This window comes from Strongylocentrotus purpuratus, unplaced genomic scaffold (assembly GCF_000002235.5).
Source record: "Strongylocentrotus purpuratus isolate Spur 01 unplaced genomic scaffold, Spur_5.0 spur5_scaffold_15, whole genome shotgun sequence".
In the NCBI taxonomy this organism is placed as follows: domain Eukaryota; kingdom Metazoa; phylum Echinodermata; class Echinoidea; order Camarodonta; family Strongylocentrotidae; genus Strongylocentrotus; species Strongylocentrotus purpuratus.
Genome location: NW_022145600.1, coordinates 37031697 through 37053917, shown reverse-complemented (window position 1 = coordinate 37053917; position 22221 = coordinate 37031697). Strand labels below are relative to the sequence as shown.

Genomic DNA, 22221 nt, shown 5'->3' with positions numbered 1-22221 from the left:
CAATGGAAGCAGTGATGTTTGAAAAATATACAGATCATATACAAGATTTTTGTTATAAACATGCTGGAAGTTTGTATATAATTACGGCACTTTTGTTCATAATGATACCATTAACCTTGTAGCCTACTTTTCATTCATGACCGAAACTGGAGCATGTGATATTAAAAAAAAAAGAACAATTAAGAGTATTGAATAACAGCATAATCATGGCGCTCATTAGTTTCTTATTGATAACCGAAAGCTATTCTTGTTTCCTAACGACAGAGAACTAATTCATTAAAGTGACACTATTCTTGTTCAAGTGGTAAACGTTATGTGCTTCCTATATTTCAGTGATAGGTGAATGTCATAGTGAATACTATGGGAAGCTGATTGGAGAGTTCATACAACAAGGCGATACACCAGCCACTCATCATAATGTAAATGGGACGGTGTACGCAGTAGATGATGACACACTACAAATCATTGGATTCACCTTCGATGGAAAAGCTCCTGGTAAGATGAGCTCCAAGTTATTCTTTATAAACACGAAGGATTTCTTATTTAATGAACCTATGGTAATTTCAGTAGCCTTACCATCACCCAATGAAATGCGCAAAAATTACGATGACGTAGTATACATAATCCAATTATGATATCTATGAGATAATAAATAGCGTATTAAAAATGATTTCGACTTGATTTCTCGAAAGCCTCTGCGATCGTGTTTTAATTTAATTTGAATGATCATCCTATTGGCCCGCAGCTAAACATATGACTTAAATATATGATTATTTAGACAATGCACCGTGCAGAGCTTGATGAATAGAGCCTATACAAAATATGCAGGTCGATGTTTTTTATATGGATAATCTGTTTTTTTTATTTTCTTGAATTCAATAAAGATGATGAGTGACCGTTTTCCTAATACTGTCATATTTAGATTTGTTTTTAAAACGGCCTTTAGTATGAATCAGAATATCAAAAGCTTGATTCATAACATAGACATGGTAACAAACATTACTATGGTAACGTGTAAAGCCATATTTTGATTTTTGCTCGCAGACACCTTCTTTTTCATCGGTACGTCAGGAACACCTTCAGGAAATAGCTACGTCATTCCTAAGGCAATCGGACTTGGGTAAGTGCTATGCTATGTATGTGATAATATCAAACATAATATATATGAAAGTACAAGTCATTTCAAGACAACAATAATCACAAAGATCTGCAATGCATTTACTATTTTGATTGCATCTATTTACCAGTATTAAAATATAATTTGATAAACCATCTTTTAAGATAATATTGCAAAAACGTGTACATTAAAGGTTTTTATGACTGAAGAAAAAGTAAGGCAAATGAAACCATAAAATGCATAGTTCGAAATCAATTATTTCTATGGGTTCAAAGCAGCTTGGTACTATGCACATAAGACTTATTAGTATGATAATGATATACCACTAGCTAGCATTCTTGAAAGATGTCAAAATGGAACAATACATACGTTTATGGGGTGAATCATACACATACGTATTCTTTAAATGCGTACCTTTTCTCCCCCAATAAGACATATTTGGGGAAACGCCCCCTACCGTCGTACAACCAACTGCAATATCATGTATTGGAATGTTTATTAATGAAAGATCGAACCTTGTTACATTCCTGTTTTACATTCATTTAGTTCTGAGAAGTTAGGTGCATACAGCAATGAGGACTTGACAATTCACCTTGATACATCAGAAGGACCTGGAAGTCTCTCAGACTACCTCTGGATATCGGTCTGGTGTAAACAAGCCGGGGTAACTATTCATCTTGTTTATTGCTTTATACACAACTGCACCGTTTTCCTTTCATCTCATTTCATAAAGATTTCCGCAAAGATTTCCGGGAAATCAACTCGAGGCAATTTCAATGCGCTATTGTATCCCATACAAAAATTATTATAATGCGTTTGAAACATGTTATCATAATGATCTCATATTCTAATATGTAATGGACGAGGCTTTTAATATTGCCTTACGTTGACTTTTCGAAAGTTTTTGAGATCGTATTATCTTAGTATTGCACTATATAAATCGGCTTCTCATTATTATTATTACCAATATTAATGTTAGTAATATCAAATTACTATTGTTATGATTATAATGATCGTTGTTATTATTGTTGTTATTATTATTATTAATAATATTATTATCATTCTTAGTAGTAGTAGTAGTAGTAGTAGTAGTAGTAGTAGCAACAGTAGTAGTATTGGTAGCAGTATTAGTAGTAGTAGTAGTAGTAGTAGTAGCAGCAGTAGCATTAGAAATAGTAGTAGTAGTAGAAGTAGAAGTAGTAGTAGTAGTAGTAGCAGCAGCAGTAGAAGTAGTAGTAGAAGTAGTAGTAGAAGTAGTAGTAGAAGTAGTAGTAGAAGTAGTAGTAGAAGAAGTAGTAGTAGTAGTAGTAATAGTAGTAGCAGCAGCAGTAGCATTAGAAATAGTAGTAGTAGTAGTAGCAGCAGCAGTAGAAGTAGTAGTAGAAGTAGTAGTAGAAGTAGTAGTAGTAGAAGTAGTAGTAGAAGTAGTAGTAGAAGTAGTAGTAGAAGTAGTAGTAGTAGTAGTAGTAGTAGTAGTAGTAGTAGTAGCATCATCATCGTCATCACACCATTAATGTTATCATACTGTGCTTTCTCTTCAGGCCAACTTTGCGGATGTGACTATCCCATCGGACTTTACCCCTCCCCAGGAATACTCACTTGGTAGACTAGGTCTTAGCCCTGTTGTTCATGGCGTCACTGCTGAAGACGTCATCATTCTGAACTCTAAACTCATCCGTTTCGTTGGTCTCAACTATGATGGAAGAGGACCAGGTGGGTGTGTTTTATTACTTAATATTACTGTTAAACGAACTACACAGGCTTCCATTTACTAATAGGTACAACATGTACAATGCTGGCTACTTGCCCTCTATACATCTTCTTACTCTAATGGCAGCGGAGAACGTATTCACTCTTATCTACATCAACGCCTTCCCTTCTCATTTCCCAAGTCCTAAAACAAAATGGCTTCAAATCTGTTCATTCCGTTGCCCACGCTTATGAAATAAACTCACTGCCTTTAAATACAAAAGTACTTCAGTCTACTTCTTCAAAGAACATCTGAGAACGTACATGTACTCTTACAATTCTTCTTAATTTGTTTACAGACTAAGAGACAACATAATATACAAGGCGCAATATTATACAACATTAGTATCATAATCATCCTACTCTGGGTAGATTGCATTCTACTGTATATACTTCTCATATCTCAGTATATACATCGCAGTTCAGTTGTTCTATTCTGCTTTATGACGCTTTTATTTAATTATTGTAGTGTAAGGACCCCAAGGAAGAACACTAATGTTCTATAAACATTGCTGTATTGGGCTTTCCTCCGATTTTTGTCTGTGTGCATGTATCAATATTTCATTTTGTATAATTACACCATGTATAATAATGTTATTTGATTTCGGAAATGAAAACAGCAACAACAACAGTTCATATCCTCAACTCTTAGTGATATCATATATATATATGTATGGTAATATATATTTCTCATCTCTCAGTAGATACAAGTATATCATTATCACACACACTTGATCGCATTAGATCTCTCTCAACGTTCAGTAGATCATGTTATATAATTATTCTCATCGCGTGGTAGAGCGTTACCAGTACTTATGGACTACATTAGTCTTGATTAATAATCTTGATTTACAGATGGTAACATCTTTCATTATTACAAGGCATATTCTGAGAACCTAAACAATATGTGTCGTATGGAACGAAATATGTTATCTCTATCACATAGATGCTTATTTCTGGACGGACACGGTGACCAATCCTACTACTAGCGGAATGAGGGTTCCTCAGGACGGTGAAAGGTTAGCATCTAGATATTCCACATACTAAGAATCTTGCTATACGATTGGTCAAAAGTAAATCACGTGATGAAAGATAGTTCGCCCATCATTGATGGGAGAAGAAAAGTTCGTTGCACAGTGTAGATCTACACACTTTCACTGAAGAAAAAATACTATCTACACAGTGCAACACACTTTCTTGCACACGTTGCGTATACGTATAATGCGTACGTACTGCATGCACTTTACGTATCGCTCACCGTTTGCTAGCTGTTAATTGATGATTTGTTGCTCTAAAATGACGGAAGAAGTGAAATGTTTCCGATGTGGAATATAAAGCAAATAGGAACCTTTTCGTTTCAGGCGATGGCAAACTATGACTTCCTTGGCGATCTGAAAGATAGCTACATCCAGATCTTCTAGAAAATAATAGTTTTTTTCCATCACCTTCACCAACGGTAATTATTTGCTAATACTGTTGAATAGTTTAGAGTTTATCTCATGAGGTTGTTGTTAAAGATAGAATATCTAACAAAAGAAAAGACACCAACAATATTTAAGAACATTAAATTATGTGTTTGGAATAAAAGTTCGAGGAAGCATCGTGTAAATTCATAAGAAAAGGTATAATTAGTTTAAAGCACACGATATCGAGCAAGCGACATATCATATCGTCCTAACCAGTTAATCTGGACGAGGTAAAATACACAGAAGAATAAAACGGTTAATTATCTTGATGAAATTACAATGGTCCAATGGAGAAAAACAAATCAACATCATAAACAAAGAATAATACAAGTTTTAGAAGGACATCAGTTATCATGGATTTAACGAATATTAACAAAATGTATCGTTACAGAACCGCCAGCAAACTGAATCAGCCACTGTCTGGAGTAACACGCACTGTCCGTTTACCTGGTGATGTATTCGAATTACGGAGTATAGGTTTATGGTGTGTTCTAGCTAGACAAAACTTTGGTCATGTTGTTATCCCTGATGACCTGATGAGTCGTGGCGTGATCATACCTGCTACTGCTGCTGATGATGATGCACCAGTATGTATCCATCTCATATCATGTGTTTTTATATTTATTATCATTATTATTATTATTATTATTATTATTATTATTATTATTTTATTTATTTATTTATTTATTTATTCATTTATTTAAAAAAAATAAAAAAATTGGGGGGTGGGGGCAAACTGTAAAAATATTGTTCTTCTTCTTCCACCCCTCCCCCTCTCTTTCTCTCTCTTGCTCTCTCTCTCTCTCTCTCTTTCTCTCTCTCTTTCTCTCTCTCTTTCTCGCTCTCTCTCTCGCTCTCTCTCTCTCTATCTCTCTCTCTTTTTCTCTCTCTTCATCATTCTGTACATATACATGTATAGATACATGTGTATAGATAACTATCCATCTATTTATCTATATAATTATCTTTGTTTATTTCAGTCTCCTTTTTTGGCCGAGTGGCTTATAACTATCTGCATTCAGTGTGTTAATAGAGAGTTGATTCATTCATGTACATGTATTTACATAAACACAACAGTTAATTTCAGATGCAACTAAGCAAACACAATCTGGGCTTCAATTTAAAGGTTTTTTTCTCTAAGAATAAATATCGAAAGTTTCGTAGTTATAGATATTCTTTTTCATAGAAACTGAAAATGACCAGTAAGTGAAATTATTTTACACATTGAAAATAATAACATTTCTGACAGAACATTTTAAACGAATGTAATTGAATCTGAATGATGGTGATGACAAGAGTGATTATTTCCATTTATCAGAGTAACATTAAGAACGAATATAAAACCCATATCAAGTAATGTGAACGTTATCCTTGAGCCCTGTAGGACTAATCATATTTAATTGTCCATGTATAGGCTTATGATAACTGTGAGGTTCTGAAAGACGATGATTTTCAGGTGAGTTGGACTATCGATGGCGATGATATTGCTATAAGTCTAGCTAGTCGTCAAGGATTCAATCAGTACATGGCCTTTGGTCCGAGTGGCTCTGACTCGAGGACGCTCATGCCTGGATCCGATGTCATCGTCGCTTTCATTGACGGTGACACCTCCATGGGCATGGTCGATGACTACTACTTGTCAGATTATACAATGGTAAGTACAAGACTACATAACTATAATCACTTTTACTATTACTTTTACTTATATTACTATTATTATCGAAAATGATATCGCTAGTGATATTTGTTTGTCTTGTAATGTCTCTATATTATTTCGATACTATACATTCGCAATGAGTAATATGTTTAGCATTATTAGCACTAATATTAATTAAATTTCAATATCCTGTAGTTAGTTTGGGACGTCAAGGGTGAACAGATCAACGGTGAATGTCGGTTGATCTGAAGCCGGTCATCCCTCAATCTTTTTAAAAAAAAAATTATTTTGTATTCTTCTAGAAAAGTCCTTTATTTGTTTCTTTATGTTTTATGATGTTTGTATTTCAAATTTTAATGGTCGTAAATAAAACCAAACCAAACTAACATTATTTTTTTACTAACACTCTTTATAGTGCTAGTATTATTACTAGTACTATTACTAAGACTCTTTACTCTTAACATTTCTATTACTATTACTTTTCAAATGACTATACTATTAATATTACTATATTCTTATTATTGATATAACTAAGTTAGACTACTGCTATTACTACTGCTCTTATTTATTAACTATACAGTACTAATATCCCTGTAATTCTATACCTGCACTTATACTAGAGTTTATTTAGCAAAGGAAGACCTACAACATCCCTGTCATCATCACAAATAGGACAAAGCAGCAACAGCTTATCAATACCCGAATTAGAAAGATTGATAAATCAGTGCTCAGGGATACATGTCGACCCACCACCAGGTCGTGCCTACCAGCTGTGATGCTCTTTAATGCCCGCTCTTTAGCCAACAAGTTTGGTGAGTTTGAAGCCACTCTTTGTTCAATGCAAAATGTTCCCCACCTCATTGCTATCACAGAAACATGGTTTTCCCAGGACAACCCATCTTCTGCATATCAAATTTCATCATTTAAACATTTTTACAAAGATCGTAACGAACGAATAGGTGGTGGAGTTCTTCTCTATGTGGACAAGAATATAAACTGTTATGAAATCTTCAAAGAACATGTACCTGAACATCTGGAGGTCTTGTGGGTTCGTCTACGATCATCTACTACTATCCGCCTATCAAGAGATATATATGTATGTGTACTCTACTCCCCACCTCGGTCTCCACATAAAGACCAACTGAGTGATCACATCATAATGATGATTGATAGGGCTCGAACCCTGTCGGAGAATGCATCTTTCATAATCCTTGGTGATTTCAATGACCTTCCTACAGATCATTTGGAACAGCACACCCTCTTGTCCCAAGTAGTAAAAGAACCTACCAGGGGAACATCCATCCTAGACAAATTATTGACAGATCTCGGGGATCGTTATGGAGAGCCTGTCATTTCAGCACCCATTGCTTTAAGTGACCACTCTGTTATTACTTACTTTCCTCTGCTCCTTTTTCCACCACGTAACACTACAAAAATATCCTTCCGACCGTTTCGTGATTCCTCTATTCGCGCCTTTGGTCAATGGATCACGCAGATGGACTGGTCAGAATTTAAGGAATCCATTGATGGGAACAAAATGACTGCAAATCTTCACCAACTTCTAGACACAAAATATCGGCAATACTTTGATCTTATCACAGTCAAACGACGTCCCAACGATAAACCATGGATGAATGATGCCATCCGCCGGGCCATTACTCAGCGCAATATCAGCTATACGCGAGGTGATGACTCATTTCGTAGCGTAAGAAATAAGGTACAAAGAGAAATCAGCTCTGCCAAGAAAAGTCTCTATAGCAGGAAAGTGGAACATCTGAAACAAAGTGAACCTGGGAAATGGCACCAGCAAATTCGCCACTTAGCAGGACTCAAGAAACAGTCTCTCAGCTTTCCAGCCGACAAATCCGACTTGGAGATTGCGAATGAGATAAACGCTCATTTTAGCCGGATTTGCTCGGCCCTTCCATCTCTCGACCTGGCTTCGCTGCCGGACTACCTCCCTGCGCCGACACCACCTCCAATCATCGAGCGACAAAAGGTCTTTGAATGCCTACGAAAAGTCAATGTCTCCAAGGCTGGTCACCCGAACGACTGCCCAACACGCCTCATCAAGGAATTTGCGTACGAGCTGTCTGAGCCGCTCACCCACATTTTCAACTGCTGTTTGAAAAATGGATGTTTCCCACATATCTGGAAAAATGCATCAGTATGTCCAGTGCCTAAGGTCCGGCCGGCAACGACACCTGACCAACTGAGGCCCATTTCTATCACGTCAGTATTAGCACGAGTGTTTGAGGGATTCCTTGCCCGTTGGATTATTGAGGATGTGCACCATGCTATTGATCCCCAACAGTTTGGGAACATGCCCGGAACATCAATTTGCCATTACTTAATCAGTCTCTTGGATAATGCTCATCGGGGAATTGACCGACCTGGGAAGTATGTTAACTTATGCATGATCGATTTCAGTAAAGCTTTCGATCATATCAACCATGTCACAGCAATCAGAAAAATGATTGACATAGGAGTTGACCGCTCCATTCTCCCGATTATCTGTAGTTTCCTGACGCAAAGAACGCAAACTGTTCGTTATCGTGGGGTTACATCAAATCTTTCCCACCTCTCTTGTGGTGTTCCGCAGGGAACTAAATTAGGACCCATTATTTTCCTGATAATGGTTAATGATGCCGCGTTGTCTACAGAAAACCGCTGGAAATATGTCGATGATCTAAGCCTTCTAGAGGTTGTCAACAAGTCGGACCCTCCGCAGTTACAAACACACATTGATTCTCTTGTTGATTGGTGTGAAATAAACGACATGAGGCCCAATCCAACGAAGTGCAAAACCATGCTGATCTCATTCTTGCGTAATGCACCGCCTGCCCCCCGTTTGGAGATCAATGGTAATCAGCTTGAAGTGGTATCTTATATGAAATTACTTGGTATAACAATCCAAGATAATCTTAAATGGGATCTACACATCAAAACCATCGTCAAAAACGCATCACGAAAACTATATGTACTGAGCAAACTTAAAAGGAACGGTGTCAACACTCGGGACTTGGTATTGATATACATGATGTACATTCGTCCGTGTCTTGAATTTGGTGTACCTGTTTGGTCATCTAGTTTAACTTTTGTCCAAGTAAACAGCATTGAGCGACTGCAGAGGAGAGCATTGGGTATCATCACTGGTACATTTCCCGACACCATGTCTTATGCTCAACTTCTGCAGTCGCTGAGTGTTGTCAGACTGTCTGAACGACGCTCTGTTCTTTGCGAAAAGTTTGCTAAATCCCTAATGATCTCAGACCGCCACCGCCATCTCTTACCTGAAACTAGACAAACTATCTCACAACGCACTCTCCGCAACTCTCTCCAGCTCAATACCCCCAAAATGAGAACAGAGCGTTACAGACAGTCTCCCATTCCCCACTTCACACGAATCCTGAATTCAAATCTGTAGATATTTTCACTCAATATAATGACTATATGTGACTAAGATGTAATTTATTAATTTCTTGTCATGCCATTTAATGGGATTAAATAATATTTCATAGTACCTGTATAATGATAGGACTATATTCTGTAAGTAAACATAAATTGTATATTTTGTATTATCATATCTCTCGGAAAATCATCTACCGGTATATAAAAATATATTTCTAAAAGAAATGTCAACTAGGTTAAAAAAGACTACTTATTAATTTGAAAGTGTATTACTTAATTGCATATGACATTTAGAAAAGGGTAACAACATATTTTACTATTTAAACGTTACAACTGCATAATTAGAACATGTATTATTTCAAGATTGTTTGAAATTAGTTGTTTAGTTCATTAGAATCAGTAATTAATATAAAAAAGATTGCTAAAAGTATTGATTTCTTTATTCTTGTATGTATTTATAATTTGTAAACTGAATTGTATGAGTCTCCGGACTTTTTATTCAGTATGTTTTTATTTACAATAAAACCAGAATTGAAAAAAAAAAAAAAAAAGCCTTATTATGTATTGCATGCTGTCTCTTACTATTGATCGTGCAAATGATTTTTATTAATGCTTATTGAGGAAATTTTAGGAATAAGCTGACCCGAATAATATAAGCTAAGCCTGCTGTTTATGTTCATGTTTATCTTGTCTTTGCAGTGTGCATCAGGCAATGGAGTATGTCCAGATATACGGGCTGATACAAGTTCTCCTGGAACCAATGACGTCACCTTATCTGGTTTTACTACAGACGGTGGCATTACACGCATCAACTACAAACGGCCTCTCAATGCAAGTAAGATACCTTACAGTCCTTAGATATCAACAAATATTATAATTATGGGAAGAGAACTGCAATGATAAGTCATTTAGCAAAAGATAGACGGAGACTATGGGAGGCAAAGTTTGTTATACCCGATATTTTCATTGATCCATTCTCTTCTTCGTCGAAGACAATAATTATAGGGTTGCAAAACGATTTTAGGTTTAATAGATTTATAGGGTTAGGGTTATGAATAGTGTTTGGTCTCGGGGTGAAGTTAGGAATTCGATTCGTGTAGGTAAATTGACCACACACATTATAGTAAGCAATAATTATGTGGTAGTGTATGTGTGGTAGACCATGATATTCATGAGGAACGATTGAACAGAAAGTTTAATCTTGGCGACTTTGTTAAGACATGAAGTGAATACTTTACAATACCGCTTGAATGATTACCCTATCCTTTTCTCTTCTCTGCTTCTTTCAATTCTCTTCTTTTTCTTTCTCTTTGTTTCAATTTATGTTCGTCTTTCTCCGCATTTTTGTTAACAACCATCCACCCATGATCTTTCCCCCATCAGCTGATCGCTTTGACCGAGCCATCATGGCGGCTGGTCCTCAGTATATCAGCTGGGCTCTGGGACCAATCAATGATGATGGACTAGCTACATATCACAATTCTGACAGAACTCCAGGTATGAAGGCAATCTCCTTACACAACTCTCATGACATCATGATTCAATTCAATTCAATTCATATTAATTTCATTTCCAACAGAAAGATAAACAAAGGTATTACATTTTCTTCATACATAATTCATTTTTCTTGATAACTATACAAATACACTTTGCACACAATTAAAATACAAGAAATGCTTAATTTCTGATAAAATGGGGAGGGGGGGGTCCACTAAAAAGCAGTTCTTGACGTTTGTGGATCCCCCAGAAAAAATTATAATCGTTTCAAATTGTGGCTACGGAGACTTGGAAAACACAAAGACAATATCACAAAACAACAAACAACCACGAAGCGACAAGAAGAAGTAAAACAGATCAAATAAGTAGGAAAAGGGTAAAGGGGAAAGAAGGGTGACGGAAGAAGTAAGAAGCAGGACAAATCATGACCGAAGAAGAGGTAGTTATATTGGTGATTTTGGGAAGGTAAGATCATAAGACCAAATAAATATTAAATTATAGGTTCATCTCTTTCTCGGAAGGCAGTAAAATATATTTTGATGTGTATTGTGTTATCACTTTTGGGTCATGGCTAAATGTTAACCCATGCCCTCATAGTTGCCTTCTATACAATTCATTGCGTTTTTAATTTTGACTGGGTCACGAATCTTCATTGCAAAAAAAGAAAGAACGAAGAAGAATTTAAAGTAATTTCGTAGAATTAAGCAATATTCAGTTCATTTATGATTAGCTTCATCTCTGGATTAACAATGTAATGCTTTTTACCCACAGTGCATGATGAGACTTATCGAATTTATCAAGGTTCTAATTTACCTGTAGAATAAAAAAAAAACTGTTGTATAATATAGAAGCGTGTCATTTTAGACAAACATTTATTGCTCTATACACAAAATTATTTCTTAAATAATCAAAGTATTTACAAATACTGTAAGCTTAATCAAGCTATGAAGATCTATCAGCAGCCAATAACTACCCGTTCTCTTAAAAAGTTTAACCAAAAATTTAGTGGAACCTACATTATATTTTGTCCATTTAATAACAATTTTATAAAAAGGGAACAAACAGATCGATTTCGGGAGCGATGGCTCTAGATGCCCTGCATTCACAATGAGGACAGACGATGACGACTTTGAACCGTTCAAGGTCAAGCCAATCATAGCACTGGAGGACACTGTATTCAGATGCGATATCGGATCATCAGGAGGTCCTAAGGGGTACCAAGGAATCACAGGTATGGTTATCAGGTGGTGTCAGGGGGTACCAAGGAATCACAGGTATGGTTATCAGGTGGTGTCAGGGGGTACCAAGGTATCACAGGTATGGTTATCAGGTGGAATAAGGGGGTACCAAGGAAGCACAGGTATAGTTATCAGGTGGTGTCAGGGGGTACCAAGGAATCACAGGTATAGTTATCAGGTGGTGTCAAGGGGTACCAAGGAATCACAGGTATGGTTATCAGGTGGCATTAGGGGGTACCAAGGAATCGCAGGTATGGTTAGCAGGTGGTATCAGGGGGCACCAAGGAATCACAGGTATGGTTAGCAGGTGGTGTCAGGGGGCACCAAGGAATCGCAGGTATGGTTATCAGGTGGTATCAGGTGGTACCAAGGAATCGCAGGTATGGTTAGCAGGTGGTATCAGGGGTACCAACGAATCACAGGTATGGTTATCAGGTGGCATTAGGGGGCACCAAGGAATTGCAGGTATGGTTAGCAGGTGGTATCAGGGGTACCGAGGAATCACAGGTATGGTTAGCAGGTGGTATCAGGGGCACCAAGGAATCGCAGGTATGGTTATCAGGTGGTATCAGGTGGTACCAAGGAATCGCAGGTATGGTTAGGAGGTGGTATCTGGTGGTACCAAGGAATCATAGGTATGGTTAGCAGGTGGTATCAGGGGGCACCAAGGAATCGCAGGTATTTTTATCGGGTGGTATCAGGTAGTACCAAGGAATCGCAGGTATGGTTATCAGGTGGTATCAGGTGGTACCAATGAATCGCAGGTATGGTTAGCAGGTGGTATCAGGGGGTACCAAGGAATCACAGGTATGGTTAGCATGTGGTATCAGGGGGCACCAAGGAATCGCAGGTATGGTTAGGAGGTTGTATCAGGGGTACCAACGAATCACAGGTATGGTTAGCAGGTGGTATCAGGGGTACCAAGGAATCACAGGTATGGTTAGGAGGTGGTGTCAGGGGGTACCAAGGAAGCTCAGGTATAGTTAAGAGGTGGTATTAGGGGGCACCAAGGAATCGGAGGTATGGTTAGCAGGTGGTATCAGGGGTTACCAAGGAATCGCAAGTATGGTTAGGAGGTGGTGTCAGGGGGGAACCAAGGAATCGCAGGTACAGTTATCAGGTGGGGTCAAGTGGTATCTAGGAATCACAGGTATGGTTAGCAGGTGGTATCAAGGGGCACCAAGAAATCACAGTTAAGGTTTATATTGGGTCCCAAATTTACAAGAAATTTGTAAAGCTAATATTTTGCTAAATATTTGATATTATGTTTATACTCATTGTTTTTATTTGTTTGATTACATCTTCTCTTTAAATTCCTCTCAATTTCTTCTGATTATACCTATTTTTGGTAGGTACCGTTGGATGGGGCATTGCCTGGTATATCGATCGAGACCTCATCCCAGAGATCACCGTCAAAAGGAACCAGACCTATACCTTTAAGGTGTATGGAGGTTCGAACCCACAACAATCAGCTTCCTATCATCCCTTCTACATTACCACTGACCCTGCAGGTGGATACGATCAGCTATCAGAGGCTGATAGAACTGTGAGTATCACCGGTTGCCTGCTCTTTTCTTAGTTGTTTATCTTAATTGTCATCCGTTTTATCATCGTATTTCTCTCTCTCTCTCTCTCTCTCACACACACACACACACCCCATCTCTCTCTCTCTCTCTCTCTCTCTCTCTCTCTCTCACACACACACACACCCCCTCTCTCTCACACACCCCTCTCTCTCTCCCCCCCCCCTCTCTCTCTCTCCCCCCCCCCCCCCCCCCTCCCCCCCCCCCCCCCCTCTCCCCCCCCCCCCCCCCCTCTCTCTCTCTCTTGTCCCATATAACATGTATAGCCTAAAGTGTAAACATCGTTGAATTGAGCCTTCAAATTTACTACAGTCCTTATCGATGTATGATACATTTTAAACATTTTTTGTTGGTCTTGATATTGATTAGATAAACTAGATAGGATTGATTTCAATGAGGCCAAATTAATATGAATGATGCAACCAATAAAACATTTCCATTACCATTCTAACCAAATTAATAAAACTGTGCCGTGAAAGATTATGGCGCAATCCAATTTATGTCCGAGTGTCAACTTTATTAATATAATTAAATGATGATGACTTTTCACTTTTATCTTTAGAATCATGAGATTCTCGCAGGTCCAGTGAGTAAGTATCAAGAATCAAATCAACTAATTTGAGTAACTGTTGTTTAGCTGATTATGCATTGTTTAGAATGAACTTAATATCGTCAGTTAAGAATGAGAGGGCCTTAAATCTACAGGAAAATCCAAGATATCTTTAAGCACTTGGCAGATATACTACCCCAGTCATCGGATTCGGGCTTGCCGGCACATAATGTATGCACATTCTCCACTCCGTAGGGAGCATTCCAGCCAGGCAGAATGTGACACTAGCTCACAATGCTGAATAAGTTACAGTAATGTTTGCATCCTATTGGAACCCCAATTATTACCTGGGTGGAGTAAAACAATGAAGATGCAATGGTGACGATCGATATGCACATATCTGATTACTTTCGATTAATGCGTGACAACAATTATGCAAATCATTGAAAAGAATTATTGGATAGTGTTAGCAAACACATAGCTTACGAACATGATCGTGAAGACTTTCATTAAATCAATGCAAAGGCAATTTCACTAAATACCCAATTATATTGCCTCCATAAATCGTAGTCGGATTGCGTCACGCATCATTGTAATGTTTGCACATTTCAATAATTGACACAGAAGGCTAGTAAAACTGCTTTGTGTTTATATTCTGAAAGTCTTTCCGATCATAATAAGGCCATAAGTGTCGTATCGATAATCGAACCTTAGTTGAGTGTTCAAATAACTCAATTATCTTTGTATTAATATAAGTCCTCAATTTTCTCTCACTGTATCTCAGACGGTTCATATTGTATCTACGAGGAGACTAATACCACACCCGATGAAGATGATATCGACTCGTATGAACGCTACCGTGTTTCTCTGCGGTTGAATTGTCCTAATGGTGATGAGAACCCTGGTACTCTCGTATGGACTCCTGATGAGGACACTCCTGACGTCGTCTACTATCAGGTTTGATTCAATTTCAATTTATTCATGTTTCCAACAAAACATTACAAATCAATTATAACTATTGAAAAACAAATGTAAGTAATACATGTTGGAAACAGAGGGGTCCACTAAAAAGCAATGCTTGTTCAAGTGTGAACACCTCAAATGATACTCAGGAATAATGATTAATTAAATTAATTAATCCGTAACTACACAAGGAACTACAAAATAGGGGAAAGAAAAAGGGGGTGCCAACAGAGACGAGAAAGGAACAGGACAATGCTTTAAACGACAAAGATAGAAGAACACGGTCATGATACAAAGAGTAGACAATGATAAAAAGAACTTAGTATCTTAGGTCTTACTATTGTTCATATATTTGTTAATGTCCGTTTCCAATGAATACTTATACTATCTAAATATTCATCAAGTTTTCATTTATGTATTCACCCACATGTACATATTTGTTTATTTATCATCTGATTGGCGTATTGCACAATTGATTAATACTTGTGTACTCAGTTATTATTTCTTAGTAGGGTATAGAATTATATCTATTTTTGAACACATAGTATTTAATTTGTCTATTTACTTATTCAGTAATAGATTTATTTATTTCACATGTTGGTACCGAGTAAATTAATTCCTCCAAAAACTCATTCTTGTATTGTGAATACTAAAGTGTAGGCCTTTACTTCACAGCAGAAATTAAACATAGGCAAGTACGACATGCTAGCAAAGATATATTTTGTTGTTGTGATTTAGTACGTCCTTTTAGGTAGGTGGATTGGCAGTTGCGTTTATAAACAAATATTAATTTTGAAGCCTACATAGGATATTATCTTCCCATAAATATGTTCAAACCATGACCAAACAACACTATTATTTTCTCTTGCAGTGTTACACCCATCGTAACCTTGGTTGGAAGATCAACGTCTCAGATGATGCCAACAAATGTGTTCTCTCTCTTATCACCATGACAACAGCATTCATCATCGCCATCTTGCTGATGGCTAGAAATGTTTAACTTGAGAGGCTGTAAAACAAGTGTACATTGTATTTCATTCACAATGACTGTACGCGATTATCTCTACTTTCTGAAATAAAAGAAGAACTTTTTAACTCGTAGATTCTAGTTTATTAAGGTATGACGAATCATTTAATTCTGTATATATGACTCACATATTTGCACTTATAAGCATTTTTATGAGATATAAATGGAGTGCCCTGTAGTGGTGTGGGCCATGATTCCTGATTCCTGATTATTCTTATTAAACCACATGTCTACAAAATTAATACGGACATCTGCATACATCTGAGATGTTCTTGACATGAATAGAGGTTAATTATCATAATAAATTATTGATTTTGTTTCCTTTACAGAAAAGTAATGTAAGACGTTTAAAATGTACATGTATTATTTTCTAAAGTGTTATAAATTGGTATTTGTGTTAAGCATTAAAAGACGTTATTTCAAGCCCAGTCACATTCGACCTCGTGAACACGGTCCGTTTGTTTATCGGTCGGTTTGAAGTTGGGTTTGGCGGTGTAACTGGGGTTTGGCCTGTTGTAAATGTTCGTTGTGTATGCTAATCTGTGTAGTTCCAAGTAATTCGTAGATGCAAAAGATTCTTATATTCCGTGACGTCTGTATGTATATGTCATCAATGTTTTATATGTTATATCCTCGAATGAAAATATTTGTTGAAATAAGTGGTTCTAGAGGTGTAGAAAAAGTAATATTGTGATTTTTCTCGTACTAACAGAGGAAAGCCTAGTAAGCTTCAATTACATTTTTCAGACTAGACCTTGATATTTTTTCAATGCTTACTCATGCTCTTTCTCTCTCTTCTTCTTTCTGCGTTTCTTTTCCTCTCTTCTTTTTTCTCTCTCTCTCTATCTCTCTCTCTCTCTCTCACTTTCTATCTTTATCTCTCCTCTTTCTCTCATTTCTTTCTTGATCTACAACCCATTTTAATTTCTATAATTATATTGTTTTAGACCTATTTCTCCCAAAAGACTTATATAACCCAGATATGTTAACAAGTAATTCTTCTTGCTTTATCTTTTGTCTCAAGAGTCATTTCACTGCTGCTGATAAAGTCATTCAAATTTGACGCATATTTTTCTCCTAAAAATTACTAATAACTTGTATACACCCATTAAAACTATGATGAGCATTCAACTTTTTGCAGTTTGTGAAAGTTTTTCTTGCTAAATGTCTGTCCTCAATAAGTCACAAAAGCTCATATTGCACAAAAAATCTGGTTTTAAAGTAATCAATGTAAATAAAAAGAGAAAAGGAAGAAAATGACAAGTGATATTATTAACATGGCCGACACTCATTGTTTTCAATTTATTGTAAAGGTGCCTGTGTGAACGGTATGGCGAGGACATATGCTACAAAAATAAGGATGGTCTACATAAAAAAAAAGTCAAACAGAATTTCCAGGAAAAAATGACATGTACAACATTTGAATACTCCATGGTAAAAACAGATTGTCAATTCCAAAATTGACAACCAAAATTTAAGAAGAGAGTAAAAGAAAATCAGTAATATAAACCACTTTACCTGCATCTTTTTTTTCAAATACAGTTCAAAGAACTTAACTTAAAATGTGAAATTAGCAATTCATTTTGGGATTAGCTTTTACATCTCCAAATTCATTGCCATGAGGCTTTGATATCAATTATGAAAATGCCTCGCATAAAAACAATGAAAATTAAGAAGAAAGAAAGTTAAATTGTTACCAACCCAATGGAAGATTTTGTTTTCTTTCAAAAGACTATTTGATACTGTGATACCTGAGAGAGTTTTGATACATGCGTTTATTCTTCTCTTCTAAATCCACTTCTGCTTGGAACCAAATAATGGGTGGAATAAAATAAGACAACAGCAATGTATCCTTCAACTCTGCACCCAAGTCAATTACAGAGCTTTAATACGACCAGCCACCTAAAAATATTCACTTTTAGGGACAAATATCTTTAACATTTTCAGTACAAAACAATTGTAAATTTACAAAGTATACAATATGATGAGCAACAAGCAACTGTTTACAAAGTTTTGGTGCAATAATTTGCAGATAAAATTCTAATCTACAAAAAGAATGTAATCTAAAGCTTTCTTTGTAGAATGATTTGAATAAGGCATCAATAAGAGAGACAAGTCAAGTCTCATAGCTATTAAGTGTAATCACTTATCAAACACACCATATGCAACTAAATGTTGAACAAGTGCTTACAGACAAATTGAATGATATGGATTGCATAAAAACGTTTTAAAAAGAAGCAAATCACACAAATAAAAACAAAAACAATAAAATAATATAAAATAACTACATGATCCCATTTCAACTCGCATGCTTATTCTATAAATCAGTTCCCACTGTTTATAGATGTACTTTAAATTCTTTCTTCTTAAATCAATGGGAGGCTTGCAGTACAGCACTAATCAAACATTCATTGGTAAAAACAAACTCTAATTTGAAATCATGTCTTCAATAGCCTTGATTTGAGAAGCTTGACAATAGCTTTATTACAGTAGATTATACCCACAGCTAAGGGTTACCTGTTAACTTATGAATGGTATCTAGTACAATCAACTCAAAGAGAATTTGAAATGTAAACAGGGTTCAAGTTTGCGATCCTCCACATGGTTACCCCTGTTAACTGACTTCTATTAGGTGAACAACAACAAGAGAGCTTAACAAATAGATGGATTTGCTCTTTTGATACCTCGTATGAAAGAAGAAGAGGAGAAGATCACAAGCTCTGAAATAACATTCTTTCGGTCACAAAGCTTGTTTACAATATTAAGATTACAACATTAAACTCCAACCCATGTTTACACATACTCAAAACAATATTAGTGACCTACATTCAGACCGACCCTATGAAAAGTTCATTCACCCTTCTAGATTGAGGTCATTGACCTTGATAGTGAGAGATCACTCATTCAGAAAGCTACATTCTATGTTTGCTTTGTATCATACACATGATGCATGTCACATACCGATCACAACCCCCTCCCCCCCCCCCCCCCCCCAAAAAAAAAAAAAAAAAAAAATCAGTCCAACCAAATTTATGACTGCAAACCACATGAACTTCTCATGAAAAAGAATTTCAGGATCTATTGATTGCAGCAATCAATATCATAATTTGGATCTTCTGTTGGTAGAATCTTAACAGTACGTTCTGATTCAATCTGATTAATATTATAGTTTTCAAGCTTTCTCTTTATATTCAGGCCATTCAATCCGTTCTCACAAAAATGAGCTAAAACAATATGAAGAAGTTTAAAAAACCAGCATTTTTTTCAGAACAATCTATGAGTATCTATCTTCTAAGATTTTATACAAGATTGAACACAAATTCTAATGGATCTTGTTTTACTCGTTTCCCCTGTACATGTATCAATAGTATGATTTTACAATTCATGTTACAATAGAGCTGTAACATAACTCATTAGGATTTGGTATCATGGAACCATCAACCTTAAAAGCTTACAAACACACAAATAATAATAAAGATAATTAAAACAAAAATAAACTGTAACATAGATCAACCGATATTCTAAAAACCAAGTAGTGGCAGTGCAATGATTATGATATACATGATACAATTGCAGATGGCAATATTCATGCAAATGTGAATGGTGTTCTTTTTATCCAACCAATTGCTTTCTAGTAATGGCAAGAGATACAATCCAAGGTCTCCACAATTCAACTTGGTCATGTGACATTTCTTTTGGTCACATGACCTCTGGACATCATACATGTTTTGTTCTGTGAAAATGAATAATCATTGAACTTTCTAGTTTACTCAGTTTCCTATTAATAACCTGTATGTCTATTAGAACTTCTGGAACATGAATATATGAAACAGACAAGAAAGGAATAGAAGAGAGAACAGAATAGGAGGAAACAAAATGAAGTCTGCCTACAGAGATTAAGGACCGAGCCAATATTTGATACATAAAGTCATACATCCTTTTGAAATTGGTGCTCCAATTGTTTACACCTAATGACAAAAAAGGCAAAAACTTTTTCTATATCAGACTTTCTAATAACTGGTAATTAATCAATGAGTTGTACGATTATCAGTTTACAATTCGTTTATCATTCCTACCATTAAAGAAACGTTTAGATGTCCAGAGGTTAATCTGATTATATGAAAGGGGATGGAAGATGAAATGTTAAAGGAAAACACCAAACCAGTGTATCAAATGAAGAAGACAAGGATATGAATCATTTCTTACTAGAGCAGCAAGCTTCAACCATCATTTGCATTAAGTACATCAAACATTACATCACGAAGCCAGGTGCCAGTACCAAGCACTCCAGTATTTCAACATTCTTCTTGTTATAAAATACAAAACTCAACACGCAGCCTTACAAAATCATACAAACAATATGTGATCCATAGGCTTCCAGATAAATGATTTCTACAACTACTAATTTTTTGCTGCAGTTTGTGTGAGAAATGCAGCCAACATTGTACAAAGTCATCAAAATGATATCCACATGAAGCTTAATTAATGCGCATGAACAAAATTACAGAAAGGAACATTATTGAAACAACCATCATATTAAATCATAGAATACACGCAGACGATTGAAGCGTGATGTCTTCTGTTCTCCGTTAGTCAGCATTTCCAAACTCAAAGATGAAACAAACCAATGTGAAGACACAAGCGAACGTTGAAAGAAAAGCTCAAAATGTAGGAGATTTCAAATTAAAAAAAATTGATGCCTTGTACATGTGTTGCTGTCCTTTGCATAATGTCAGCAAGCCAAGTACAAAATGACAATCCACTTTCCTTTGTACAAATATCATCCATTGTCGTCTCTCTTTCTCTGATTACCGTACTAGCTTTCAGTGTATTATTCCAGTCTCCAGATTTCACTGATATATATATTTGCTTTCATAAATTCTGTTATTCCTCTTGAAGATATATAACTTTTGGGCACAAATTCCACTAAACATGCACATACATTACAAATAGGTGAACTGGGGGTTGGTTTGTGTGCACACATATCACTCTGACAAAACAAGACAAGATTTCTACATACTGCTCAGCTAATATTTATACAGCAGTATCTCTATGCAATTCATTGTTTCGGTGGTAGGTAGAAAGTTTGTTTCATTTCAATTTTTTATTTCTAATGAGTTGCTCTACGGAGTGCGTGTGTTGGGCCTACTTGTTTCTACGTTTTTTTTTCTACAAGGATCTTATTTTCTTTCCATAAAATTGTAAATACTGCCTTGGCACAGAATACAAGACAAATCCACAAGTTCTTTTGGTTACTTGGTAAGACCACATAAATGCCTCTCTGATTTACTGAGGCATGATGACTGACTGGAAGGGTCCGATTGCCACACTCTCTCTCATGATGGTTCTCATTGTTCAGGTTCTGCCTTAGTGTCCGAATGACCGCTACTGACCACAGGTGTGGACACTACATTCATTGGCATTGGCATGGAGTGGTTTTCAGCGACAAGCTGAGGAGCTGGTTGAGGTACGACAACGGGAGGTGCTGCATAGCGATACACTGATCCATTAAGTTCAGATGGATTATTAGGCTCTGACCATGATTGGCCGCCAGACGAGGATGAAATCATGTATTCTTTATTAACACAATTGCGTAGGTTACCAGGAACGCGTCCTGTGATAGCCCGTCTGATCTCACCGGCTGCACTCTCACGTACCTCTGTGCTACTCTGCTCACTATACCAAGAGCAATGTGGAGTGCAGATCAGATTAGGAGCATCCTTGAGAGGACCTGAGGTAAATGTAAACGGCTCCGTTTCATGGACGTCAAGCGCCGCGGCTCGGATGCGACCTTCTTTGAGTGCTTGAGCGAGGGCATTCTCATCGATGAGACCGCCGCGTGATGTATTGACCAGGAAAGCTCCTTGACGCATCTGTTTGATGGTGAACTCGTTTATTAGATGATGATTGTGCTCGTTGAGAGAACAATGAAGTGTCACGCAGTCACTCTGGAATAACAGATC

The 22221-nt window shown here is 36.6% G+C and overlaps 2 protein-coding genes across 8 annotated transcripts in view; one reads left to right on the top strand and one right to left on the bottom strand.

The window, feature by feature from the left end:
• LOC575280 (protein Skeletor, isoforms B/C) overlaps positions 1-17663 on the top strand; it is a 25434-nt gene extending 7771 nt beyond the window's left edge. The window contains exons 2-15 of the mRNA XM_030986363.1: positions 334-495; positions 1045-1120; positions 1664-1781; positions 2659-2830; positions 3813-3885; positions 4724-4919; positions 5747-5986; positions 10100-10235; positions 10784-10897; positions 11952-12128; positions 13488-13681; positions 14281-14308; positions 15053-15225; positions 16103-17663. Of these exons, the coding sequence (XP_030842223.1) occupies positions 334-495; positions 1045-1120; positions 1664-1781; positions 2659-2830; positions 3813-3885; positions 4724-4919; positions 5747-5986; positions 10100-10235; positions 10784-10897; positions 11952-12128; positions 13488-13681; positions 14281-14308; positions 15053-15225; positions 16103-16231 (1988 nt within the window). The 3' untranslated portion in view covers positions 16232-17663. The remainder of the gene's footprint in view (positions 1-333; positions 496-1044; positions 1121-1663; positions 1782-2658; positions 2831-3812; positions 3886-4723; positions 4920-5746; positions 5987-10099; positions 10236-10783; positions 10898-11951; positions 12129-13487; positions 13682-14280; positions 14309-15052; positions 15226-16102) is intronic.
• Positions 17528-22221, bottom strand: part of LOC575207 (C-terminal-binding protein 1) — a 62239-nt gene continuing 57545 nt past the window's right edge. For 4 of the 7 annotated variants that reach the window (XM_011681964.2, XM_030986364.1, XM_030986365.1 and 1 more), the window contains exon 9: positions 17528-22221. In XM_011681964.2, the coding sequence (XP_011680266.1) occupies positions 21607-22221 (615 nt within the window). In that variant the 3' untranslated portion in view covers positions 17528-21606. The other 3 variants (XM_011681966.2, XM_775624.5, XM_011681967.2) reach the window with 1 other exon arrangement.